Source organism: Anser brachyrhynchus, assembly GCF_964034855.1.
Source record: "Anser brachyrhynchus genome assembly, chromosome: W".
NCBI classification, from domain to species: Eukaryota; Metazoa; Chordata; class Aves; order Anseriformes; family Anatidae; genus Anser; species Anser brachyrhynchus.
Genome location: NC_137704.1, coordinates 15,763,624 through 15,786,140, shown reverse-complemented (window position 1 = coordinate 15,786,140; position 22,517 = coordinate 15,763,624). Strand labels below are relative to the sequence as shown.

The following is a 22,517-nucleotide window of genomic DNA, read 5'->3' as shown; positions in this document are numbered from 1 at the left end:
GAGGTTGTGGAGTCTCCTCTGGAGATATTCAAAACCTGCTTGGATGCCATCCTGCGCAATGTGCTCTAGGTGATCCTGCTTGGCAGGAGGGTTGGACTAGATGATCTTCAGAGGTCCCTTCCAACCTCAACCATTCTGTGATTCTGTGGTATGAAAAGTGGTGATTAGTTGGGATGTATTGGAAAGTGTGGGACCCGAGCATGACATAAATGGTATGGAATAAGGGGTGGATATTGTCATGGTTTTGGCTAGGATATAGTTAATTTTCCTCCTAGTAGCTGATATGGTGCTGTGTTTTGGATTTAGGATGAGAATAATGTTGATAACACACTGATGTTTTAATTGTTGCAGAGCAGTGCTTACACTAAGCCAAGGACTTTTCAGCTTCTCGCTCTGTCCTGACAGCTAGGAGGCTGGATGTGCAGCAGGAGCTGGGAGGGGACAGAACCAGGACAGCTGACTCAAACTGGCCAAAGGAGTATTCTGTACCATATGACATCATGCTGAGCAATTGATATGGGGTAGCTGGCCGGGGTGGGGGGACCGGTTGCTCAGGGATAGGATGGGCATTGGTCAGCGGGTAGTGAGCAATTGCATTGTGCATCACTTGTTTTGTACACATTGTTATGATTACTTTTATCATTATTATTATTTTCCTTTCTTTTCTGTCCTAATAAACTGTCTTTATCTCAACCCACAAGCTTTTACTTTTTTTTTTTTTTTCCAATTCTCTCCCCCATCCTGCTTTTGGTGGAAAGGATGAGCGAACGGCTGAGAGGTGTTTAGCTGCCTGCTGGGTTAAACCACAACACTCTTCCTGAATATTAGAAACTTAAATTGTTTATTAGTGAAAATGATATGTAGTCTGTCTATTCTTTTGTCAGTTAAGTCATTGAACAACTATACAATATCAGCATCTGCACTTTGTGCAGAATTAAAATATTTATTTTGATTAAACAACGAATGAATTTGACAGTTATTACATGCACATAGGAATATATAAAGGATTATATGAAAAAAAGAATGGGCTATGCTGCTTAATAATAACTCCTCTTAAAACATCATCTTTTTCCAGATTTGTATTATGGCGGAGAAGCTTTCTCTGTAGAACAGCCACAGTCTTTTACTTGTCCTTATTGTGGAAAGATGGGTTATACAGAAACATCTCTTCAAGAACATGTTGCTTCTGAACATGCAGAAACATCAACAGAGGTGGTAAGCTGCTTCAGCATTTTTTTTATTACAGTGAAAGCATATGAAAATTTCTCATCTAGAAATTGAGTATATTTTTTTCCTTGAAGTGTGTGTTCATTTAAATGCTGAGTGGGGAGGTATGTACCTGTATTTGAGAGATGAGAATGTTTTATTAAGGTTTTTGTAATTAGTGAGTACACTCAATAAAATGTTTCATTTCGGTTAGGTACATGGAAAATGATTAAGTCACCATTGAGTTGTATGCCTCTGTTACTTTTGTTTTTTAACTGGGCAACTTCTAATGTTGTAGTAGCATAGTACTAAATATTTTATTTACATGTAGCTTCTGCCTCCCTCTATGAATATTAGTACCCGTGCCGTTATATTCTGACTATAGGATGAATATAGCAGAGAATCATTGACTTCAGAACTTTAATGCTGATGTTAAATTAGCCCGACAATGTTCTGTTAGTTTGTTTTGTTTGAAAACAAACAAAAATCCAGAAAACATTTCCTGAAAATCTGTGGATGTTTTGGAAGTTTCCTACATCTTACTGGTATTCTAATATAGTGAGATTGATCACGTAAGAGAGGAAGAAACCACACTATTTAGTTGGCTTGATATTAAGGCTGCCCTTTTTGGAGCTTATTTACTATATGTTTGGCAATATTTAGAATCTTCTCATGGTTATTCTATATAGCAGTGTCTCTCCATTCACATGTAGTTGCCTAGCTGTCAATCTGGCACACAATGTCCTATAGGTCTATAGTTATGTCAGCCTTCTTTAGTTGGAGACAGAGAAAGGTATGCAGCTGATCTGTTGATCTGTTTTTTAAAAAGCTTTTGAAATCTGGTATATTTGTGCATCAAAACTTGTTTTTCTGTTAGGATTATTACTGTTGTTTCCCTCTACCACCAGCATTAAAACAGATGGCATGTTTAAGAATATGCTTCATGAAATATTTCTGTTTACAGTCCTCTATCTGAGGTATCAGTGCCTAACAACTTAGTTGGAGTAGAAGAATGTGGCTAAGCAGCTAATAATCTCTTTGTTGGGGTAGCTAATATCATATTTGAGATGTATAACCTCAGATTCTAAAATATTATCACAGATTACTTTCTGGAAAGGCCTGTTGATAGAAAAAGTTACACATGTAGGTGCCTTTGAAATTCTGATCTATGTGTAAGCGTTAAAATAAATATACTTCATTTTGAAAATAGTTAAGGCTAAAATGGCCTTATCTTTTCTTCCTCACCACCCCTCCAACAGTGGTAATTGGTGCAAAGTGATTATACACCATACAGTAGAGTAAAGGAAGAATTGTTCTGCTTCTGTTTTTGTTGGTAATCATTCTAATCTCTTCCAGTTTTTATATCTAGATGTCACTGTTGCTTGAGCCAAAAGGTCTGAAATTTTTCGAAAGTGTGAGGTGACTTCTTTGCACTTGGTTTTGATGCTATTTGAAATGGTTTATTATCAGACTTCATTTACAGTTTTAAGAAACTTGCACTGCTTAGTGTTCAGTCTACTTTATTTTTAGAAAAATCTGTAGCCCTGTTTTTAGATTTCTCTTTTTGGTATGGGGGTATGTTTTGTATTTATTTTTAAAGCTTGCTTCACTAATTTAAGTTATGTATGTTGGCAATCCTAGGTTAAATTCTTAATCATGAAGTTTTGGTATGTTTCCACCAGTGGAGGTTATTATAGAGGAGGATATAGAATCATAGAATGGTTTAGATTGGAAGAGATTTTAAAGATCACCTAATTTCAACCTCCACCTTCCACTAGACCAGGTTGCTAAAAGCCCCATCCAACATGGCCTTAAACACTTCCAGAGATGGGACACCCACAATTTCTCTGGGCAACCTGTTCCAGTGCCTCACCACCCTCAGAGTAAAGAATTTCTTCCTTATATCTAATCTAAACCTACCCTCTTTTAGTTTCAAGCCGTTACTCCTTGTCCTGTCACTACACTCCCCGACAAAGAGTCCCTTTCCAGCTTTCTTCTAGGCCCCCTTTAGGTACTGGAAGACCACTATAAGGTTTCCCCAGAGCCTTCTCTTCTCCAGGCTGAACAACCCCAACTCCTTCAGCCTGTCTTCATAGGAGAAGTGTTCCAGCCCTCTGATCATCTTTGTGGCCCTCCCCTGGACTTGTTCTAATATATCCATGTCCTTCTTATATTTGGACACCCCAGAGCTGGATGCAGTGGTCCAGGTGGGGTCTCACAAGAGCGGAGTAGAGGGAGAGAATCATCTCCTCTGACCTGCTAGCCATGCTTCTTTTGATGCAGCCCAGGATACGGTTGGCTTTCTGGGCTCGTGGTGTTTTTGCCTGACGTCCTCTTTGTTGGGATGCATCGCTCCTGAGCTTGGAGGAGGTGATCCTTGAATATTAACCGGCTTTCTTGTGCCCTTCTCCCCTCCAGGGCTTTGTCCCATGTGACTCTACCAAGCAGATCCCTGAAGAGGCCTAAGTCTGCTCTTCCAAATTCCAGGGTAGCAAGCTTGCTGTGCTCCTTCCTTGCTTCCCTCAGGATCCTAAACTGCACCATTTCATGATCACTGCAGCCAAGGCTGCCTTTGCACTTCACATTCCCTACCAGCCCCTCCTTGTTGGTGAGAATGAGGTCCAGCATAGCACCTCTCCTTGTTGGCAACAAGGACGTTGTCATCAATGCATTCCAGGAACCTCTTGGATTGCCTATGTCCTGCTGTGCTGTCCCTCAAACAGATATCATGGTTCTTGAAGTCCCCCATGTGGTGGTTTTTACCTTGTTGGGCAGCTGAACTCCACCACAACCGCTCTCTCACTCCCCCTCCTTAGAAGAAGAGGGAAAGAAGACAGTATGCTGGAAAGAAAAAAAACACAACTCACGGGTTGAGATAAGGATAATTTAACTGACGAGAAAAGGAAAAGGGAAAAAAAAAACACACCACAAAACAGGCAAAGGCTGCGCGGAAGCACAGAGGGAGAGAGAAAAGAAATTACTCTCTACTTCCCATCAACAAGCGCTGTTCAGCCACATCCCAGGAAGCAGGGCCTCAATGCGTGTAGCGGTTGTTTGGGAGGACAGACATTTTCATAACGAGAGTCCACCCCTCCCCTCTTCTTCCCTTTCCCACCTTTTATTGCTGAGTGTGACATCGTATGGTATGGAATATCCCTTTGGTCGGTTTAGGTCAGCTGCCCTGGTGTTGTCCCCTCCCCATCTCTTGCCCACCTCCAGCCTGCTGACTCTGGGGGGGGTTGGAGGGAGTCCTGATGTGGTGCCAGTATTGCTCAGCAATAGACAAAACACTGGTGTGATACCAGGGCTGTTCTAGCTACAAGTGCAGAGCACAGCACTGTATGGGTTTCTGCATGGAAAGTTAACTTCATCCCAGCCAGACCCAGCACACCCCACAAGAACCAGGGCTTGCGAATGTGAAGCTGCTTATATCCATCTATAGAGGGCCTCATCTGCTTGGTCTTCTTGGTCTTCAGGTGGCCTGTAGCAGACTCCCTCTATAATGTCACCTGTCCCTGCCCTCTCTTTAATCCTGACACATAAGCTCTGTCAGCTCCTCATCCTTCCCATGTGCTGTAGCTGCTCATTGACATAGAGGGTGATGTCCCCTCTTCATCTCTCCTGCCTGTCCTTCCTAAAGAGCCTGTATCCTTCCATTCCAACACTCCAGTCATGGGAGCCGTCCCTCCACATCTCCTTAATGCCAATGAGGTCATAGCCTTGCAGGCATGCATACATCTTTAACTCCTCTTTTTCCCCCATGCTACTTGCGTTAGCATAGAGATATTTGAGTTGGGCTCCTGATGAAGCTGACTTACTGGCTGGAGGGGCTGGAATTCTTTTGTGCTGCTCCTCAGGTGCTCTCCTGCTGACCCACGACCCTTTTCCAGGCTTTGGACATCTGTCACTGACACTGGCATCAAACTGGGAGGAGTGGGATGGATTGATGTTCCCCACCCACTGCAACTGTAGTTTAAAGCCCTCTTCACCAGCTTGGCAAGACTATGACCAAAGATGCTCTTCCCCTTCTCTGATAGGTGGACCCCATCTCAGCTCCCAGTAAAACAGGTTTCTTAAAGCAAGCCCCATAATCTAAGTAGCTGAACCCCTGTCTGTGGCACCAGTCCTGAAACCATCTGCTGATTTGCCATATTCAACTGGCCCTTTCAATCCCCTCCCTTTTAACCAGCAGGACTGATGAAAAAACTACCTGCACTCCCAATCCTTTACTGCTGCTCCCAGGGCTCTGTAATCCCTCTTGACACTCCTCAGGCTGTTCCTGGCTGCATCATTGGTGCCCATGTGAAACAGCAGCAGTGGATAATAGTCCTTAGGCTGTACAAGGCTTGGCAGTCTCTTGGTAACATCCCTGATACAAGCCCCCAGTAAACAGCAGACTTCCCTTAAGAGCGGAACCGGGTCGGCAGATAAGTGCCTCTGTACCTCTCAGAAGAGAGTCTACTGCTACTATCACCTGTCACCTTTTCTTACTTGGACTAGTTGTTACATGGGGAGCAGACCTGTCTGTCTTACTCAGTTTCACAACACCCCCCCCCAAACGGGTCTTTCCTTTTAAGTCCTCAGAGGGGTGAAGCGGTTCTGTACGGGCACCTCAGACTTTGGGGAAAGATTCTTCCTCCTGCTGGTCCTTGTTGTTGCCAGCTTCCATCTTCCAGTGTCATTGGCTGCCCTCCCTTCTGTGAGTACTTGTGAGGGAGTTTTGGGCTGTTTGAATACAAATCCGTGTCTGTATTCGTATTTGTGTTCAAATACTTTTTATGGTTGAAGAATGTATGATTACAGAAGGACATTCTGTGAACTCTTGCCTAGTTTTTGCTGTAGGTTACTATAAAAATGTGCATGCTTGAGGAAGATTATTCAGATCTTAATAAGTTGTAGAGAAATGACTTGTGATTTCCAACTTGTTTGTTCTGACCTCTAAGCTATTCTCACATTTTGACAAATTCTGTAGGAGAAGGAGACCTGCTAAGGGTCTCATGTGAAGGAGTAGTAGTGGAGGTAAAATTGGTCCACCTATTTTAAAATTCAAAGGCTTCCTGGTCTTTCCTAAGAACATATGAACTACTGCTTATAGTTGTGCTGGTTTTACCCTGCTGGGCAGCTTAAACTCCACCATAAACACTCTCTAACTCCTTCTCAGAAGAGGAGGGGGAGAAGAAAGTATGCTGGAAAGAAAAAAAAAATCCTATCAGTGAGTGATGTTGACAATGAAGCTTATCTGTTTCTAGTGGTTTTACCCAGCTTGGCAGTTAAGCTCCACCACAACTGCCCTCTCACGCCTCCTCCTTGAAGAGAAAGGGGGAGAAAATACGATGAAAAGGTCTCAAGGGTTGAGATAAGGACAGGGAGATCAACAAACTGAAAACACCTTCCCCCCATCCATCCTCTTCCACCTCCTCCCCCCAAGCAGTGAAGGGGAACAGAGGAATGGGGGCTGCGGTCAGTCTGTAGCACTTTGTCTCTACCACTCCTTCTCAGTCACTCTCTTCCCCTGCTCCAATGTGGGGTCCCTCCCACTGGATACAGCCTTTCCCAAACTGATCCTGCGTGGGCTTCCCACAGGCAGCAGCTCTTCAAGAACTGCTCCAACATGGGTCTGTACCACAGGGTCCATCCATCAGGAGCACACTGCTCCAACATGGTTCCCCCATGGGCAGCAGCTCCTGCCAGATCACCTGCAAATGTGTGGGCTCCTCTCCCTGGGCCGCTGTTGCGGCCCAGAATCAGCTCTGGCAGGGGCTCTCCACAGGCTGCAACCTCCTTCAGGCCAGATCCACCTGCTCCACCATGGGCTCCTCCATGGGCTGCAGTGTGGAAATCTGCTCCACCGTGGTACACCATAGGCTGCAGGGGAACAACCTGCTCCACCATGGTCCTCGCCACAGGCCGCAGGGGAACTACAGCTTTGGCACCCAGAGCACCTCCTACCCTCCTTCTGCACTGACCTTGGTGTCTGCAGGGCTGGTTCTCACTCCTCGCTCTCCCAGCTGCTGTTGCACAGCAGTTTTTTCCCTTTCTTAAATCTGTTCTCACAGAGGCACAAGCAACGTCACTTATTGGCTCGGCTCTTGCCAGCAGCAGGTCCTTTCTGGAGCCGTTTGAAAGTGGCTCTTATCTGACACGGGGCAGATTCTGGACTCTTTTCACAGAGGCCACCCCTGTAGCCCGCCACTACCAAAACCTTGCCACTTAAATCCAGTACAACAACAAGAATAATGCATACAAAGCAAGTGGTGCACAATACAATTGCTCACCACCCTCTGACCGATGCCCAGCCGTTCCCTGAGCAGCAGGCCCCACACCCCACCCTGACCTGCCACCCCGTATTAATTGTTCAGCATGACATTGTATGGTGTGGAATATCTCTTTGGCCAGTTTGGGTTATCTGTCCTGGTTCTGTCCCCTCCAGCTTCTTGTGTACCCCTAGCCTCCCCACTCGCAGGGTGGTGTGAGAAGCTGAAACGTCCTTGGCTTAGTGTAAGTACTGCTCTCATCCTAAATCCAAAACAGCATGTCCTGGTTTCAGATAGCACTGAGTTAATTTTTCTCCTAGTAGCTCATATGGGTCTGTGTTCTGTGTCTTCACCTCGCTATAGCATCCTTTAAGGTAATTGTAGAGAGCGATAAGGAGGTCTCCCCTGAGCCACCTTTTCTCTAGGCTAAATAAGCCCAGTTCCCTCAATCACTTCTCATAAGACTTGTTCTCTAGACCCTTCACCATCTTCGTTGTCCTTTGGACATGCTCTAGTACCTTGATGTCCTTCTTAGGACCCAAGGGAATGGAGTCAAGCTGCGACAGGGGAGGTTCAGGCTGGATATCAGGAAAAGGTTCTTCACTAAGAGGGTGATCGTACACTGGAACAGGCTCCCCAGTGAAGTAGTCAGGGCACCAAGCCTGTCGGGGTTTAAGAAGTGTTTGGACTATGCCCTCAGTCATATGGTCTGAATTTTTGGGTAGACCTGTGTGGAGCCAGGAATTGGACTAAATGATCCTTATGAGTCCCTTCCAACTCAGGATATTCTATGATTCTATGATTCTGGTAGTGAGGGGTGTCGCATTAAAGGGTGTAGCCGATAAACTGTTACGGGTCCGGTTGGATTCAGGGTACTGAACTATCACAATCACAGATTCACCAATAACGCATTAACCGATATGGGTCTGGTTGGATTCAGAGCACTGAACTACCACGGTCACGGATTCACCAATAACGTATAACCGTCCTTACTCTAGTCGCGTTCAATGAGAACTATCACGGCTAGGAACAATGCAGTTAAGTGCAATTTATTACAGCAACAGGTACACTGGTTCTTTGGATTGCCGGCGATAATTTACTGTCTCCAAAAGCAAGCTAGCATGCATGAAATACACAGGTGCACAGCCTGGAAATTAATGCATTAAAAGGCACAAAGACTCTTTAGAGATTTCTAAGTTTCCGCGGAGACACACAGTATAACCAAGTGTTCAAATCTCACCCAAAGGCGTCCCAATGGGTGTGGGGGGAGAGAGGCTCATCCCATCGACTGATCCCAGGAGTCAGGAGGTCCTTGGGATGGTGTATTCCCTTGGGATGGTATCTCCCCTGACGGTGGTATCTTCCCTTGACATCCCCTCTCTCTTAGGCCAGTTTATATTATTTTCTATCTTTTAGGTGGAGCTTGAATGACTCTAGTCAAGCATATCTTAGTTATGATTGGTGAAAAGTTTTCCCGTCTCCGTTTAAAGGTATAGGCTCCGAGAAATTCAGAGCGCATGCTCAGTGAGGGGTGGTCGTACCTTGGAGGCAGGTAGCTTTTGGGATGGAGGTGTGTTTTGGTATTATAATGATATTATAACGAGCAAAAGTACACTAGAGTACAGCATTTGTCAAAACATGACAGGTCATTGGCTTAGGGTAGCAAAAAGTGCGGCTTATCGGTCTCGGTGTGCACAGGAACAATCGAGTCCCCACCTGGTCACAGAGCCTAGCCGTGATGTCTCCACTCTGCTCTACACTCCGTACTGTTCCTTAGAGCCAGCACACCAGGTTCCCCCAGTGTGATAGCATCTAAGGCTGGAAGCCTAGGGAACACTCAGGTAATGCAGCTACGCCCTACCCTGAAAGTCTCTTCAGTGCTGTACATTTTCTTTAAAAAGTGAATGTTAGTTTTATTTTCCTAGTTACTTTAGGCAATTGCACCACAAGGGGCCCAAAAATGAACACAGTATTTGAGGTGCAGCCTCACTGGGGGACCAGAGTACAGGGGGACAATCACTTCCCTAGTCCTGCTGGCCATGCTCTTTCTGATACAAGCCAGTATGCTGTTGGCCTTCTTGGCCACTTGAGCACACTGCTGGCTCATATTCAGCTGGCTATTGACCAATACCCCAGGTCCCTTTCCGACAGACATCTTTCCAGACCTTCCCCCAGCCTGTAGAGTTGCATGGGGTTGTTGTGCCCCAGGTGCAGGACCCGGCACTTGGCCTTGTTGAACCTCATACAGTTGGCCTCGGCCCATTGGTCCAGCCTATCCAGATCTCTCTGTAGAACCTTCCTACCCTCGAGCAGATCAACACTCGCGCCTCACTTGGTGTCTGGAAACTTACTGAGGGTGCACTAGATCCCCTTGTCCAGATCATTGAAAAAGATATTGAAGAGAACCGGCCCCAGTACCGAGTCCTGGGGGACACCACTAGTGACCAACCTCCAACTGTATTTATCTCCATTCACCATGACTCTTTGGGCTCGGCCACCCAGCCAGCTTTTAACCCAACAAACAATATAGCCGTCGAAATCATGAGCAGCCAGTTTCTCCAGGAGAATGCTGTGGGAAATGGTATCAAAAGCCATACTGAAGTCTAGGTAGACCACATCCACAGCCTTTCCCTCATCCACTGAGCGTGTCACCTTGTCATATAAAGACATCAGGTTAGTCAAGCAGGACCTGCCTTTCCTAAACCCATGCTGACGGGGCCTGATCGCCTGGTTGCCCTGTAAGTGCTGTATGATGACACTCAAGATAATCTGCTCCATGAGCTTCCCTGGCACCGAAGTCAGACTGACAGGCCTGTAGTTCCCAGGGGCCTCCTTCCGGCCCTTATTGTAGATGGGTGTCACATTTGGTAGCTTCCAGTCAAGTGGGACCTCTTCTGATAGCCAGGACTGCTAATTGTGGAGAACAGTCAGATTTGTTAGAGTCACTGATAAGCACCAGCCTGGGGCAAAAGGGAATTGAGCAGTTTCTTCTTGTTTATCTCTCATACAAACTTTGTAGATGAAGGTCCACAAGCTTGGTCTGAGAGGTTGCTGAAGGAGGGAGTCTTGTGTTGGTGGGATGTCCCATTTTGGTGGCAAAACAGAATCTTGATGGCCACAGTGCCTGAGTGAAACCTTTTGCTTCATTATGTGTAAAATGAATATTAAAGTTCACCCACCTGAATATGATAATGTGCTTTAAGAAGTACATGCTAAACATATATGACTGTAGTACTCAACTCTTCACCCAAATCATCCTAAATCATCCTTGTCAAGAAAGAAAGAAGGGTTATTGTCATGGGGGACTCCCTTCTGAAAGGGACAGAAGGCCCAATATGCCGACCGGACCCAACCCACAGAGATGTCTGTTGCCTCCCTGGGGCTCGGGTGAGAGACTTCGCTAAGAAAGTCACGCACCTGATACGGCCTACCGACTGCTACCTGCTACTGGTCTTTCAGGCTGGTAATGATGAGGTAGCAAGGAGAAGCCCGGGAGCGATCAAAAGGGACTTTAGGGCTTTGGGGCGACTGGTTAAAGGATCAGGGGCACAGGTTGTGTTTGCCTCTGTCCTTCCGATAGGGGGGATCGATGCTGACAAGCAGACTCATCACATTAACACGTGGCTTCGGGACTGGTGCAACACGCAGAATTTCGGGTTTTTCGATCCTGGGAAAGTCTACGCGACACCGGGCCTGCTGGCCCCAGATGGGATGTGCCTCTCTCAGAGGGGGATAAGGGTTTTTGCTCGGGAGTTAGCAGGGCTGATAGATGGGCTTTAAACTAGAGTTGAAGGGGGAAAGGGATAAAACCAGGCATGCCGGTGATGAGCTAAGGGATGGTGTGCTAGAATCAGAGGGACTGTGTGCTAGTGAGGTCCTTTGGTCTGCTCCACAAGGCGCTGCGTATAGGGAGGCGCATTTGAAGTGCTTCTACACAAACGCACGCAGTATGAGGAATAAAATGGATGAGCTAGAAGTCTTGGCCCAGTCCCACAGCTACGACATCATCGGCATAAGCGAAACCTGGTGGGATGAGTCCTGTGGCTGGTGTGTTGCAATAGATGGTTACAGGCTCTTCAGGAGGGACAGGCAGGGTAGGCAAGGTGGGGGGGTGGCGATGTGTGTGAAGCGTGAGCTGGACTGTGTGGAACTTGAAGTTGGCGATGGCAAAGTTGAGAGCCTCTGGGTAAGGATTAAGGGACGAACAAATAAAGGGGATGTCGTTGTGGGAGTCTATTACAGACCACCTGGCCAGGACGACAACGCCGATGAATTAGTCTTTGAGGAACTAAGAGATGCCTCGAGATCAACTCCCCTTGTCCTTATGGGGGATTTCAACTTGCCGGACGTCAACTGGGCTCACCACACGGCTGACACGAGCAAGTCCAGGAGGTCCCTAAAGCACCTAGATGATAACTTCTTGGTGCGGGTGCTAAGGAAGCCAACTAGGAAAGGTGCCCTCCTAGATCTGTTGCTGGAGAACAGAGAGGGTCTTGTGGGGGACGTGTCAATTGGCGGCCGTCTCGGTCATAGTGACCATGAAGTGGTTGAGTTTAGAATTTATGGTGACAGAAGGAAAACTGCCACCAAAACTTCAGCCCTGGATATGAGGAAAGCAGACTTCAGGCTGCTCGGGGAACTAGTCAGCAAGGTCCCCTGGGAAACTGCTTTTGAAGGCATTGGCGTCCATCAGTGCTGGTCAGTCTTTAAGCACTGCCTCCTAAAAGCACAAGATCAGGCGATTCCAAAATATCGGAAGTCAGGCAAGCGGGGCAGAAGGCCGGCCTGGCTGACCAGGGATCTTCTACTGGAGCTTAGGCAAAAGAAGAAAGTGTAAGGCTGCTGGAAGGAGGGTCAGGTGACGAGGAAGGAATACAGGGACACTGTTCGTGTTTGTAGGGAGAAAATTTGTGTGGCCAAAGCCCAACTAGAGTTGAAGCTGGCCATGTCTGTGGGAGACAATAAAAAAGTTTTTTTTTAGATATGTGAACAGAAAAAGGAGAACCAAAGAAAACATAGGTCCGCTACTTGATGGGCAGGTCACCTCACAGACAAGGACATAGTCAAAGCGGAGACATTTAATGCCTTCTTCGCCTCTGTCTTCAATGCTGATGATGGGCTTCGGGACCCAGGGTGCCCTGAGCTGGAGGACCATGACGGTGGGAATGACAAACTCCCAACCGACCCTGAACATGTGCGGGATTTGCTGCTTCACCTAGATCCATACAAGTCCATGGGTCCAGATGGGATTCATCCCAGGGTGCTTAAAGAGCTGGCTGACATCATCGCGGGACCTCTCTCAATTATTTTTCAATGATCTTGGGAATCTGGAGAGGTCCTAGTTGACTGGAAGCTGGAAAATGTGCCAGTTTTCAAGAAGGGCAAGAAAGAAGACCCTGGTAACTACAGGCCTGTCAGTCTCATGTCAGTGCCTGGTAAAATTATGGAGAAGATTATCCCTGAAGTTACTGAAGCGCACCTGGGGGACAATGCAGTCACTGGTCCCAGCCAACATGGGTTCACGAGGGGTAGGTCCTGTTTGACTAACTTGATTTCCTTTTATGATAAGATCACCCATCTAGTCAATCAAGGGAAACCAGCTGATGTAATCTTTTTGGATTTCAGTAAAGCTTTTGACACAGTTTCCCATAGGATCCTACTGGATAAAATGTCCAGCATACAACTTACCAAAAACATCATACGATGGGTGAGCAATCAGCTGACGGACAGGGCTCAAAGGGTTGTGGTAAATGGGGCCACATCTGGCTGGCGGATGGTCACTAGTGGGGTCCCTCAAGGCTCCATTTTAGGGCCAGTCCTCTTCAATGTTTTTATAAATGATTTGGATGTAGGACTAGAAGGTGTTTTGAGCAAATTTGCTGATGACACCAAGCTTGGAGGAGTTGTAGACTCGGATGAGGGTGGAAAGGCCTTGCAGAGAGATCTGGACAGATTGGAGAGCTGGGCGATCACCAGCCACATGAAGTTTAACAAAAGCAAGTTCCGGGTCCTGCACCTGGGACAGGGCAACCCTGGCTATACGTACAGACTGGGCGACGAGACGCTGGAGAGCAGCCCCACAGAGAGGGATCTGGGGGTTGTGGTTGACAGCAAGTTGAATATGAGCCAGCAGTGTGCCCTGGCAGCCAGGAGGGCCAACCGTATCCTGGGGTGCATCAAGCACGGCATTGCTAGTTGGTCGAGGGAAGTGATTGTCCCGCTCTACTCTGCGCTGGTGCGGCCTCACCTCGAGTACTGTGTGCAGTTCTGGGCACCACAGTACAAAAAGGATGTGAAACTGTTGGAGAGTGTCCAGAGGAGGGCTACAAAGATGGTGAAGGGCCTAGAGGGGAAGACATATGAGGAGTGGCTGAGCTCACTGGGCCTGTTCAGCCTGGAGAAGAGGAGGCTGAGGGGGGACCTCATCGCAGTCTACAACTTCCTCGCGAGGGGGAGTGGAGAGGCAGGCGCTGACCTATTCTCCGTAATCACCAGTGATAGGACCCGCAGGAATGGTGTTAAGCTGAGGCAGGGGAAGTTTAGGCTGGACATCAGGAAGAGGTTCTTCACCGAGAGGGTGGTCGCACACTGGAACAGGCTCCCCAGGGAAGTAGTCACTGCACCAAGCCTGTCTGAATTTAAGAAGCGTTTGGACTGTGCACTTAGTCACATGGTCTAAACTTTTGGGTAGACCTGTGCGGTGCCAGGAGTTGGACTCGATGATCCTTATGGGTCCCTTCCAACTCGGGATATTCTATGATTCTATGATAAACATACTCCAGGGAGGGAACAGATAAGATTAGGATATAAATGAGTGTTAGGAGTTAGTGTAAAAAGAAAGAAGAAGGAAGAAAAAAAGAGAAGAAGAAGAAGAAATTAGAGTGAGGAAAAAGGAAGAGCGGGGTGGGGTGGAGAAGAAATTGGAAACCCAGAAGAGGCTGTGCCCTTTCTCCTCCACCAAGACAGGGACGCCTTTTTGTTAAGCTCTGCGCCTTCACCCTTTGGTGAGGAATAGCTGGAATAGAATTTTGCTAGCACTATTATCATATATTAGAACTATTGCAGTAAGTGTATTTATCAACAGCAGTTCTGAATCTATTATATCTGTTGCCTTATTAAATATGTTCAACTTTGTGAAACTGTCTCAGGGAAAGTCCTTAGCAGGGTTCTGAAACAGGCAAGCACTGGACTCTGATAAGTCCCCTTTAACGTGACACTGATAAATGATGGAAAGCAGCTTGGTGAGCACTGATGAGCTCCCTTGGTGAGCTTCTTTTTGCTCAGGTTCCAGTGCTAACAGTTGTTGGGAAATATCAATCCCTAAGTACCGCACTTTCTGCTGAGTCACTTGGGCCTTCTGGGATACTCGGTATCTGGCTATTCTCAGGTAATTTAACAGACTGAGAGTCAGTTGTACACATTTTTCTTTGGTTTGAGCTCCTAACAACAAGTTGTCAACATATTGCAGCAGACTTCCTTCATTTAAACTCTGCCAGTTGTTTAAGTCCGCAGCCAAGGCAGTCCCAAGTACCGCTGGACTATTCTTGAACCCCTACGGTAGTACTGTCTAGCATATTTGAGTCTTTTTCCCTGTTGTGGGATTTTCTCACTCAAAAGCAAATGTAGTCTGACTATCTGGATATAAGGATACAGAAAAGAAGATGCCTTTTAGCTCCAATACTGTGAAGTAGGTATCCTTTTAAGATAATGCTGTTAGGAGGGTGTATAGATTTGGTACTACGGGGTGTCTGTCTTCGGTTATCTTATTTATGGCTTGCAAATCTTGTACAAACCTGTACTCACTGCTATTTGGTTTCTTTACAGGTAGTTTCAGGGTGTTAAAACTAATTTGGCATTTGCGGATCAATCCATTAAAAAAAATCTTGTCTATTAACAGCTCCAGCCACTTTCTCGCTGTGAACCTAATTTGATATTGTGGTACTGTCATGGTTTTGGCTGGGATAGAGTTTTTTACTATGAATTTTCTTTACAGTAGCTTGTATGCTGCTGTGATTTGGATTTTTGATGAGAATAATGTTGATAACACACTGATGTTTTAGTTGTTGCAGAACAGTGCTTACAATAAGTCAAGGACTTTTCAGCTTCTCACATTGCCCTGCCAGCAAGGGGCTGGGGGTGCACAAGAAGCTGGGAGGGGACATGGCCAGGACAGCTGATGCAGATCAGCCAAAGGGATTTTCCATGCCATATGACATCATGTTCAGCAATAAAACTGGGGTAAAGGAGGAGGAAGGGAAGATGTTTGGAGTGATGGAGTTTGTCTTCCCAAGAGACCGTTACGCATGATGAGCCCTGCTTTGCTGGAGGTGGCTAAACATCTGCCTGCCAATGGGAAGTAGTGAATTAATTCCTTGTTTTGCTTTGCTTGCGCACAGCCTAGTAAACTGCCTTTATCTCAACCCATGAGTTCCTCTGCACTTTATACCTTTCCTGTTCTCTCCTGGTACTGGGTTTACGTGTCAAGGGCTTGGTAGCAGGGGTGGCCTCTGTGAAAAGAGTCCAGAGTCTGCCCCGTGTCAGATAAGAGCCACTTTCAAACGGCTCCAGAAAGGACCTGCTGCTGGCAAGAGCCGAGCCAATAAGTGACGTTGCTTGTGCCTCTGTGAGAACAGATTTAAGAAAGGGAAAAAACTGCTGTGCAACAGCAGCTGGGAGAGCGAGGAGTGAGAACCAGCCCTGCAGACACCAAGGTCAGTGCAGAAGGAGGGTAGGAGGTGCTCTGGGTGCCAAAGCTGTAGTTCCCCTGCGGCCTGTGGCGAGGACCATGGTGGAGCAGGTTGTTCCCCTGCAGCCTATGGTGTACCACGGTGGAGCAGATTTCCGCACTGCAGCCCATGGAGGAGCCCATGGTGGAGCAGGTGGATCTGGCCTGAAGGAGGTTGCAGCCTGTGGAGAGCCCCTGCCAGAGCTGATTCTGGGCCGCAACAGCGGCCCAGGGAGAGGAGCCCACACATTTGCAGGTGATCTGGCAGGAGCTGCTGCCCATGGGGGAACCATGTTGGAGCAGTGTGCTCCTGATGGATGGACCCTGTGGTACAGACCCATGTTGGAGCAGTTCTTGAAGAGCTGCTGCCTGTGGGAAGCCCACGCAGGATCAGTTTGGGAAAGGCTGTATCCAGTGGGAGGGACCCCACATTGGAGCAGGGGAAGAGTGTGACTGTGAAGGAGCGGTGGAGTTGAAGCATTATGGACTGACTGCAACCCCCATTCCCTGTTCTCCTGCGCCACTGAGGGGTAGGACGTAGAAGAGGGTGGATGGTTGTTGTGTTAAGGGGTGTAGCTGATTAACTGATATGGGTCCGGTCGGATTCAGGGTACCGAACTATCATGGTCACAAATTCACCAGTAACGTAGCATGCCCTCACTCTAGTCGCGTTCAATGAGAACTGTGAAACAGGCTTGTAACACAGCACAAAAATCACACCTTTACCCTTTCTTTCTCCAATCTTTTGTGCAGCCTGACAATGGTTAATGCTTTCTACCACTTTGTCTTGATTTTTCCAAAATTTTTAGGCCCACTCCTTCCCCACCTGGGAAGGGGACACATTTGCATTTTTGCAGTGGTTTATCCATAGCAATCCTGCCAACTACACCAATTTCTCTGTCTCATTAAGGGGTGTAGCCGATTAACTGTTACGGGTCTGGTGGGATCCAGGGTCCTGAACTATCACAGTCAGGGATTCAGCAATAATGTAGCACACCCTCATTCTAGTCACGTTCAATGAGAACTATCACAGCTAGGAACAATGCAATTAAGTGCAATTTATTACAGCAACAGGTACACAGGTTCTTTGGATTGCCGGCAATAAATTCACTGTCTGCAAAAGCAAGCCAGCATGCGTGAAATACACAGGTATACAGCCTGGCTATTAACACGTTAAAAGGCACAAAGACTCTGTAGAGACTTCTAAGTTCCTGTGGAGACACCTGGTATAACCAAGTGTTCAAATCTCACCCAAAGGCGTCCCAATGGGTGTGGGGGGAGAGAGGCTCATCCCGTCGACTGATCCCAGGAGTCAGGAGGTCCTTGGGATGGTGTATTCCCTTGGGATGGTATCTCCCCTGACGGTGGTATCTTCCCTTGACATCCCCTCTCTCTTAGGCCAGTTTATATTATTTTCTATCTTTTAGGTGGAGCTTGAATGACTCTAGTCAAGCATATCTTAGTTATGATTGGTGAAAAGTTTTCCCGTCTCCGTTTAAAGGTATAGGCTCCGAGAAATTCAGAGCGCATGCTCAGTGAGGGGTGGTCGTACCTTGGAGGCAGGTAGCTTTTGGGATGGAGGTGTATTTTGGTATTATAATGATATTATAATGAGCAAAAGTTCACTAGAGTACAGAATTCTGTCAAAAACATGACAGGTCATTGGCTCAGGGTAGCAAAAAGTGCGGCTTATCGGTCTCGGTGTGCACAGGAACAATCGAGTCCCCATCTTGCCACAGAGCCTAGCCGTGATGTCTCCACTCCGCTCTACACTCCGTACTGTTCCTTAGAGCCAGCACACCAGGTTCCCCCAGTGTGATAGCATCTAAGGTTGGAAGCCTAGGGAACGCTCAGGTAGTGCAGCTACCCTCCACCCTGAAAGCTTCTTCAGTGCTGTAGATTTGCTTTAAAATTTGAAAATTAGATTAATTTTCCTAGTTACTGTAGGCAATTACTCCACAATGGTGGGAAGGTGTTTTTAGTATGTTTTTAGTTTGTTTTTAGTTTGTCACTGTTCTAGTCTGCTAGTGATAGGCAATAAATTATATTTACCTCCTTATGCTGAGTCTGTTTTGCCCATGACAATAATTGTTGAGTGATCTCCCTGTCCTTATCTCAACCCTTGAGCCCTTTCTATCATAGTTTCTCCTCCTTTTCCTTTGAGGATGGGGAGTGAGAGAATGGTTATGGTGGAGCTCAGCTGCCCAGCGGGGTAAAACCACCATGCTCCCACAGCTTTACTGGAATCAGGGTATCTGCTGGGGAAACTGTTATTTCATCCCCCGGTCCTCATCAATTGTCCAAATCCTCCAACATAATCAAAGTACGTTCTCCTTCTCCACTTTCCACTTTCCTTTTTTTCCCTTTACCAGTCATTCTTTCTTCTAGTGCCTCTCTTCTTTGCATATAGCATGCCTCTTGTCTGCCCTCGCCCTTGTCTTCCTAAAAATCCCTCTCTTTCACCTCTATTCCTACCCCCTACCTCTTCCACAACCTCCTTGCCCATCTGTTATAGCCTCTGCCAAAAATGACAATTGTAATTTTATCTTTTCCCTTTCTTTCCTTCCACACCTCTCAATTATTTTAAACTTTGTATGCAATTTCAATTAATTGAGAGGCTGACATTCCCCTAGCTCCATCTGCCTTCTGTGATTTCTTCCTAATATCTGGAGCCGATTGCCCAATAAACAGCATGTTAAACATTTTCTTATTTGCCTCATCCTCCAGGTCCAGATCTGTCCATTTTCTGGCTGTTTCACAGAGGCATTCAAAAAAAGCAGACGGGCTCTCATCTGGGTCCTGGTGGGCCTCATTTAATTTAGAATTTTGTTCTGTTTTAGTACCTCATTTTAACCCCCTTAAAGGATTAATCATCCATATTGTTTTACAACCTGTTGACCCCTGCCGATATTTGGGTTCCACCCAGGATCTTTCTGAATTGGTACTAATTCTTCCACCTCTTCCTGTGGGCACCTCTGCCTTGCCTCCACCTGAGCTCTTCCCAGTTCTCCTTTTCTCTACAGTCAAAAAGGTGTTTAATAAAGTTCGCGTATCTCCCCAGTTGGGGTTATGGGTAATCGTGATGGTTTCTAACAGCTGTTACATTACTGACGGATTATCCCTGTAGGACCCAACAGACTGTTTCCAGTTTAACAAATCTGACCTGGTAAATGGAACGTGAACAAAACCAGGGTCTCCCTCTGGTCCTACCACCTGTTTTAGCAGAGTCTGGATGACTGTCGCCATCTGTCGTCGGGTATTACGCACTGCAGGGCTAAAGTTGGAATTGGGGCCTAGAAGAGGCCTCTGGCGTTTCAGCTGAAGCTCTGGAGGTAAGGGAAACATCTGAGCCCCTTTCCATAGAGGAATAACACGGCGGTGGTGCCGAGGATACAAATAACCAAACCTCTTCCTGTTCTAAATCTGGATAAATTGTCAGGGGTTTATCAATCCCCTTCCCCCCTTTTAGTTTGGCGCATGAACATAATACAGTCCTGCCACAATCCACATTCAGCCTGACTTTTCAGGCAATGACATAAAAGCACTGACATACACCAACTCATCCCATTTACTTCGCGCCATCAAAATAACATCAATTGCAATATTGTAATGTATTTCAAGGATTCATTCACTAGCCATTGTTCCCAGTCATCTAATTTGTACTGAGGCACTGATTACAATATTGCCTCATTTTACCCTTTGGAGTCACCACCAAACTTAGACCAGTTTTAAAGGATGCATCCCAAGGGGGAACAAGAGGGAATTGAGGGAATTTTGGACTGACCACATCCCATTTTCCCTTCAGTGGCTGCTCACATTTAACTTTGACTTTAACCAATCAGTCAACTAAGAGGGCTCACAGGTCTGTATCCTGTTCTTGCCAAACCACAGCATCTATGTGTGAGGCTGATGATCTGCTCTCCAAATATTCCTGGGGAAGATATAAACTGTACTTACCAGTCCAGTGATTTCCCCCTTATCTCCAGACATTCAGTGAATTCCTTAAAGCATTGTGCCACTCACCGGCCCCAGACTTTTGGAGGGGTTAAGGGCAGACCTCCAATTGTAGTCCCAAAGCTGGGAAAAAAACAAGAAAACCTTGAAGAAAATAGGGAGGCCTGTAGCTTGTGTAGTCTTTCTATAGCTTGTGAAGTCTTTTAGCTGAGAAAATAAGGAAAGAGAGAGACAGGTAGCCTTGAGCTAGCAGAAGCAAGGAAGATAAGGGATAAAAGGTAAAAAAAAAAGGAGAAAAACAGCTCCACACTGACCTATAGTAACCGTTTGCTCATTAAGGGTCATTAACATATTTAAATCACACCAATCAAAATGCTAATGTATGTTAATGTGGGATTTGGTGTTGTGTCTCCCCCACCCCTGCTATTCCTCTGTAATGCACAAACTCAGTAGAGATAAGTTAGGTGAGCTATAATAGCCAATCAAAAGTAGCCAAAGAGATAGTTTTCACAAGTTTGCTGTGTATAAATGATTCAAGTCAGAGGTGTGCTTGGTTTGCAAAAGATTGCCAAGCACCTGACTTTGCAGATTTATATAATTAATTATTTAATTAAAAGGCCTTCATGTGGATTCCAACTCTGTTCACTTATTGGCGCGGCACACTAGGCATGAACCTATGGACAACGCAATGAAATCATCAGTGCACGCTTGGTCTTTGTCATCCTTCCCCTCCAACACCAATGTCGACAAGTTGGACTGGGCAATGCTACTTTTAGGGTCCAATCTAAGTTACCAAAATTGTTATCCCTAATAGGGAATACTATCCAGGGTACTGGATACAGAGTACTGTCCAGGGGTGGCTGAGGAGCGAGTTGGGAGTCTGTGGGTGAGAATTAAAGGGCAGGCTGGCATGGGGGATACTGTTGTGGGTGTCTATTACAGGCCACCAGAACAGGATGAGGAAGTTGACGAGGCCTTCTACAGGTAGCTGGTAGCAGCCTCGTAATTACAGGCCCTGGTTATCATGGGGGATTTTAACTACCCTGACATTTGCTGGAAGACCTACTCAGCCAGCCATCTGCAGTCCAGGAGGTTCCTCCAGTGCACTGATGATAACTTCCTGATGAAAATGGTAGATGTGCCAACTAGGAGAGGAGCGCTGCTGGATCTTAGTCTCACTAACAAGGAGGAGCTGGTTGAAGTGGTGAAGGTTGAGGGCAGCCTTGGTTGCAGCGACCATGAGATGGTGGAGTTCAGGATCTCATGTGGCAGTGTGGTGGTTTTACCTTGCTAGGCAGCTGAACTCCACCACAACCGCTCTCTCACTCCCCCTCCTCAGAAGAGGAGGGGAAGAAGAAAAGGAAAGAAACAACTCACAGGTTGAGATAAGGATAATTTAATTAAAGGGAAAAAATAATTATTAAGGAAAAATTATTATTAATTAAACAATTTAAAGGGAAAGAAAGGGAAAAGGAAAAGGGGGGGGGACAACAAGCAAAGGCTGTGTGGAAGTGCAGAGGAAAGAAATTACTCTCTACTTCCCACAAATGAGCGATGCTTGGCCACGTCCTTGAAGCAGGGCCTCAACGCACATAGCCATTGTTTGGGAGGACAGACGTTTTCACGAGAGCCCACCCCTCCCCTCTTCTTCCTTTTTCCACCTTTTATTGCTGAGTGTGACATCATATGGTATGGAATATCCCTTTGGTCGGTTTAGGTCAGCTGCCCTGGTGATGTTCCTTTCTCATTTTTTGCCCACCCCCAGCCTGCTGACTCTGGGAAATTTAGAGAGAGTCCTGATACTGTGCCAGCACTGCGCAGCAACAGACACAACACTGGTGTGGTACCATTGCTGTTCTAGCTACAAGTGCAGAGCACAGCACTGTCTGGGCTGCTTCAGGGAAAGTTAACATCCCAGCCAGACCTAGTACAGGCAGGAACAGAGTACCGAGCCGAATTGCAGCCTTAGACTTCAGTAGGGCTGACTTTGGCCTTTTCAAGCATTTGCTAGGGGAAATCACATGGGACAAGGTACTTGAAGGAAAAAGGGCCCAAGATAGGTGTTAGCGTTCAAGGACTGCTTCTTCCGAGCTCAAGATCAGAGCATCCCAACAGGTAGGAAGTCAGGAAGGAGAGACAGGAGACCTGCATGGTTAAACAGGGAATTGCTGGGCAAACTGAAGTGGAAGAGGAGAGTCTACAGATCATGGAAGGAGGGACTGGCCACTTGGGAGGAATATAAGGCTGTTGTCAGAGGATGTAGGGAGGCAACTAGGAAAGCTAAGGCCTCCCTAGAATTAAACCTTGCAAGAGGGGTCAGGGACAACTGAAAGGGCTTCTTTAAATACATTGCGGATAAAACTAACACTAAAGGCAAT

At 46.6% G+C, this 22,517-nt stretch overlaps 1 protein-coding gene across 2 annotated transcripts in view; it reads left to right on the top strand.

Annotated features, from left to right (window-relative positions):
• Positions 1 to 22,517, top strand: part of LOC308184772 (E3 ubiquitin-protein ligase KCMF1) — a 118,799-nt gene that overhangs the window by 69,211 nt on the left and 27,071 nt on the right. Inside the window, exon 3 of one of the 2 annotated variants that reach the window (XM_080572305.1) lies at positions 1,076 to 1,212. In XM_080572305.1, coding sequence (XP_080428431.1) covers positions 1,076 to 1,212 — 137 coding nt within the window. Of the gene's footprint in view, positions 1 to 1,075; positions 1,216 to 22,517 lie in introns of both variants that reach the window. The other variant, XM_080572304.1, reaches the window with a different exon arrangement.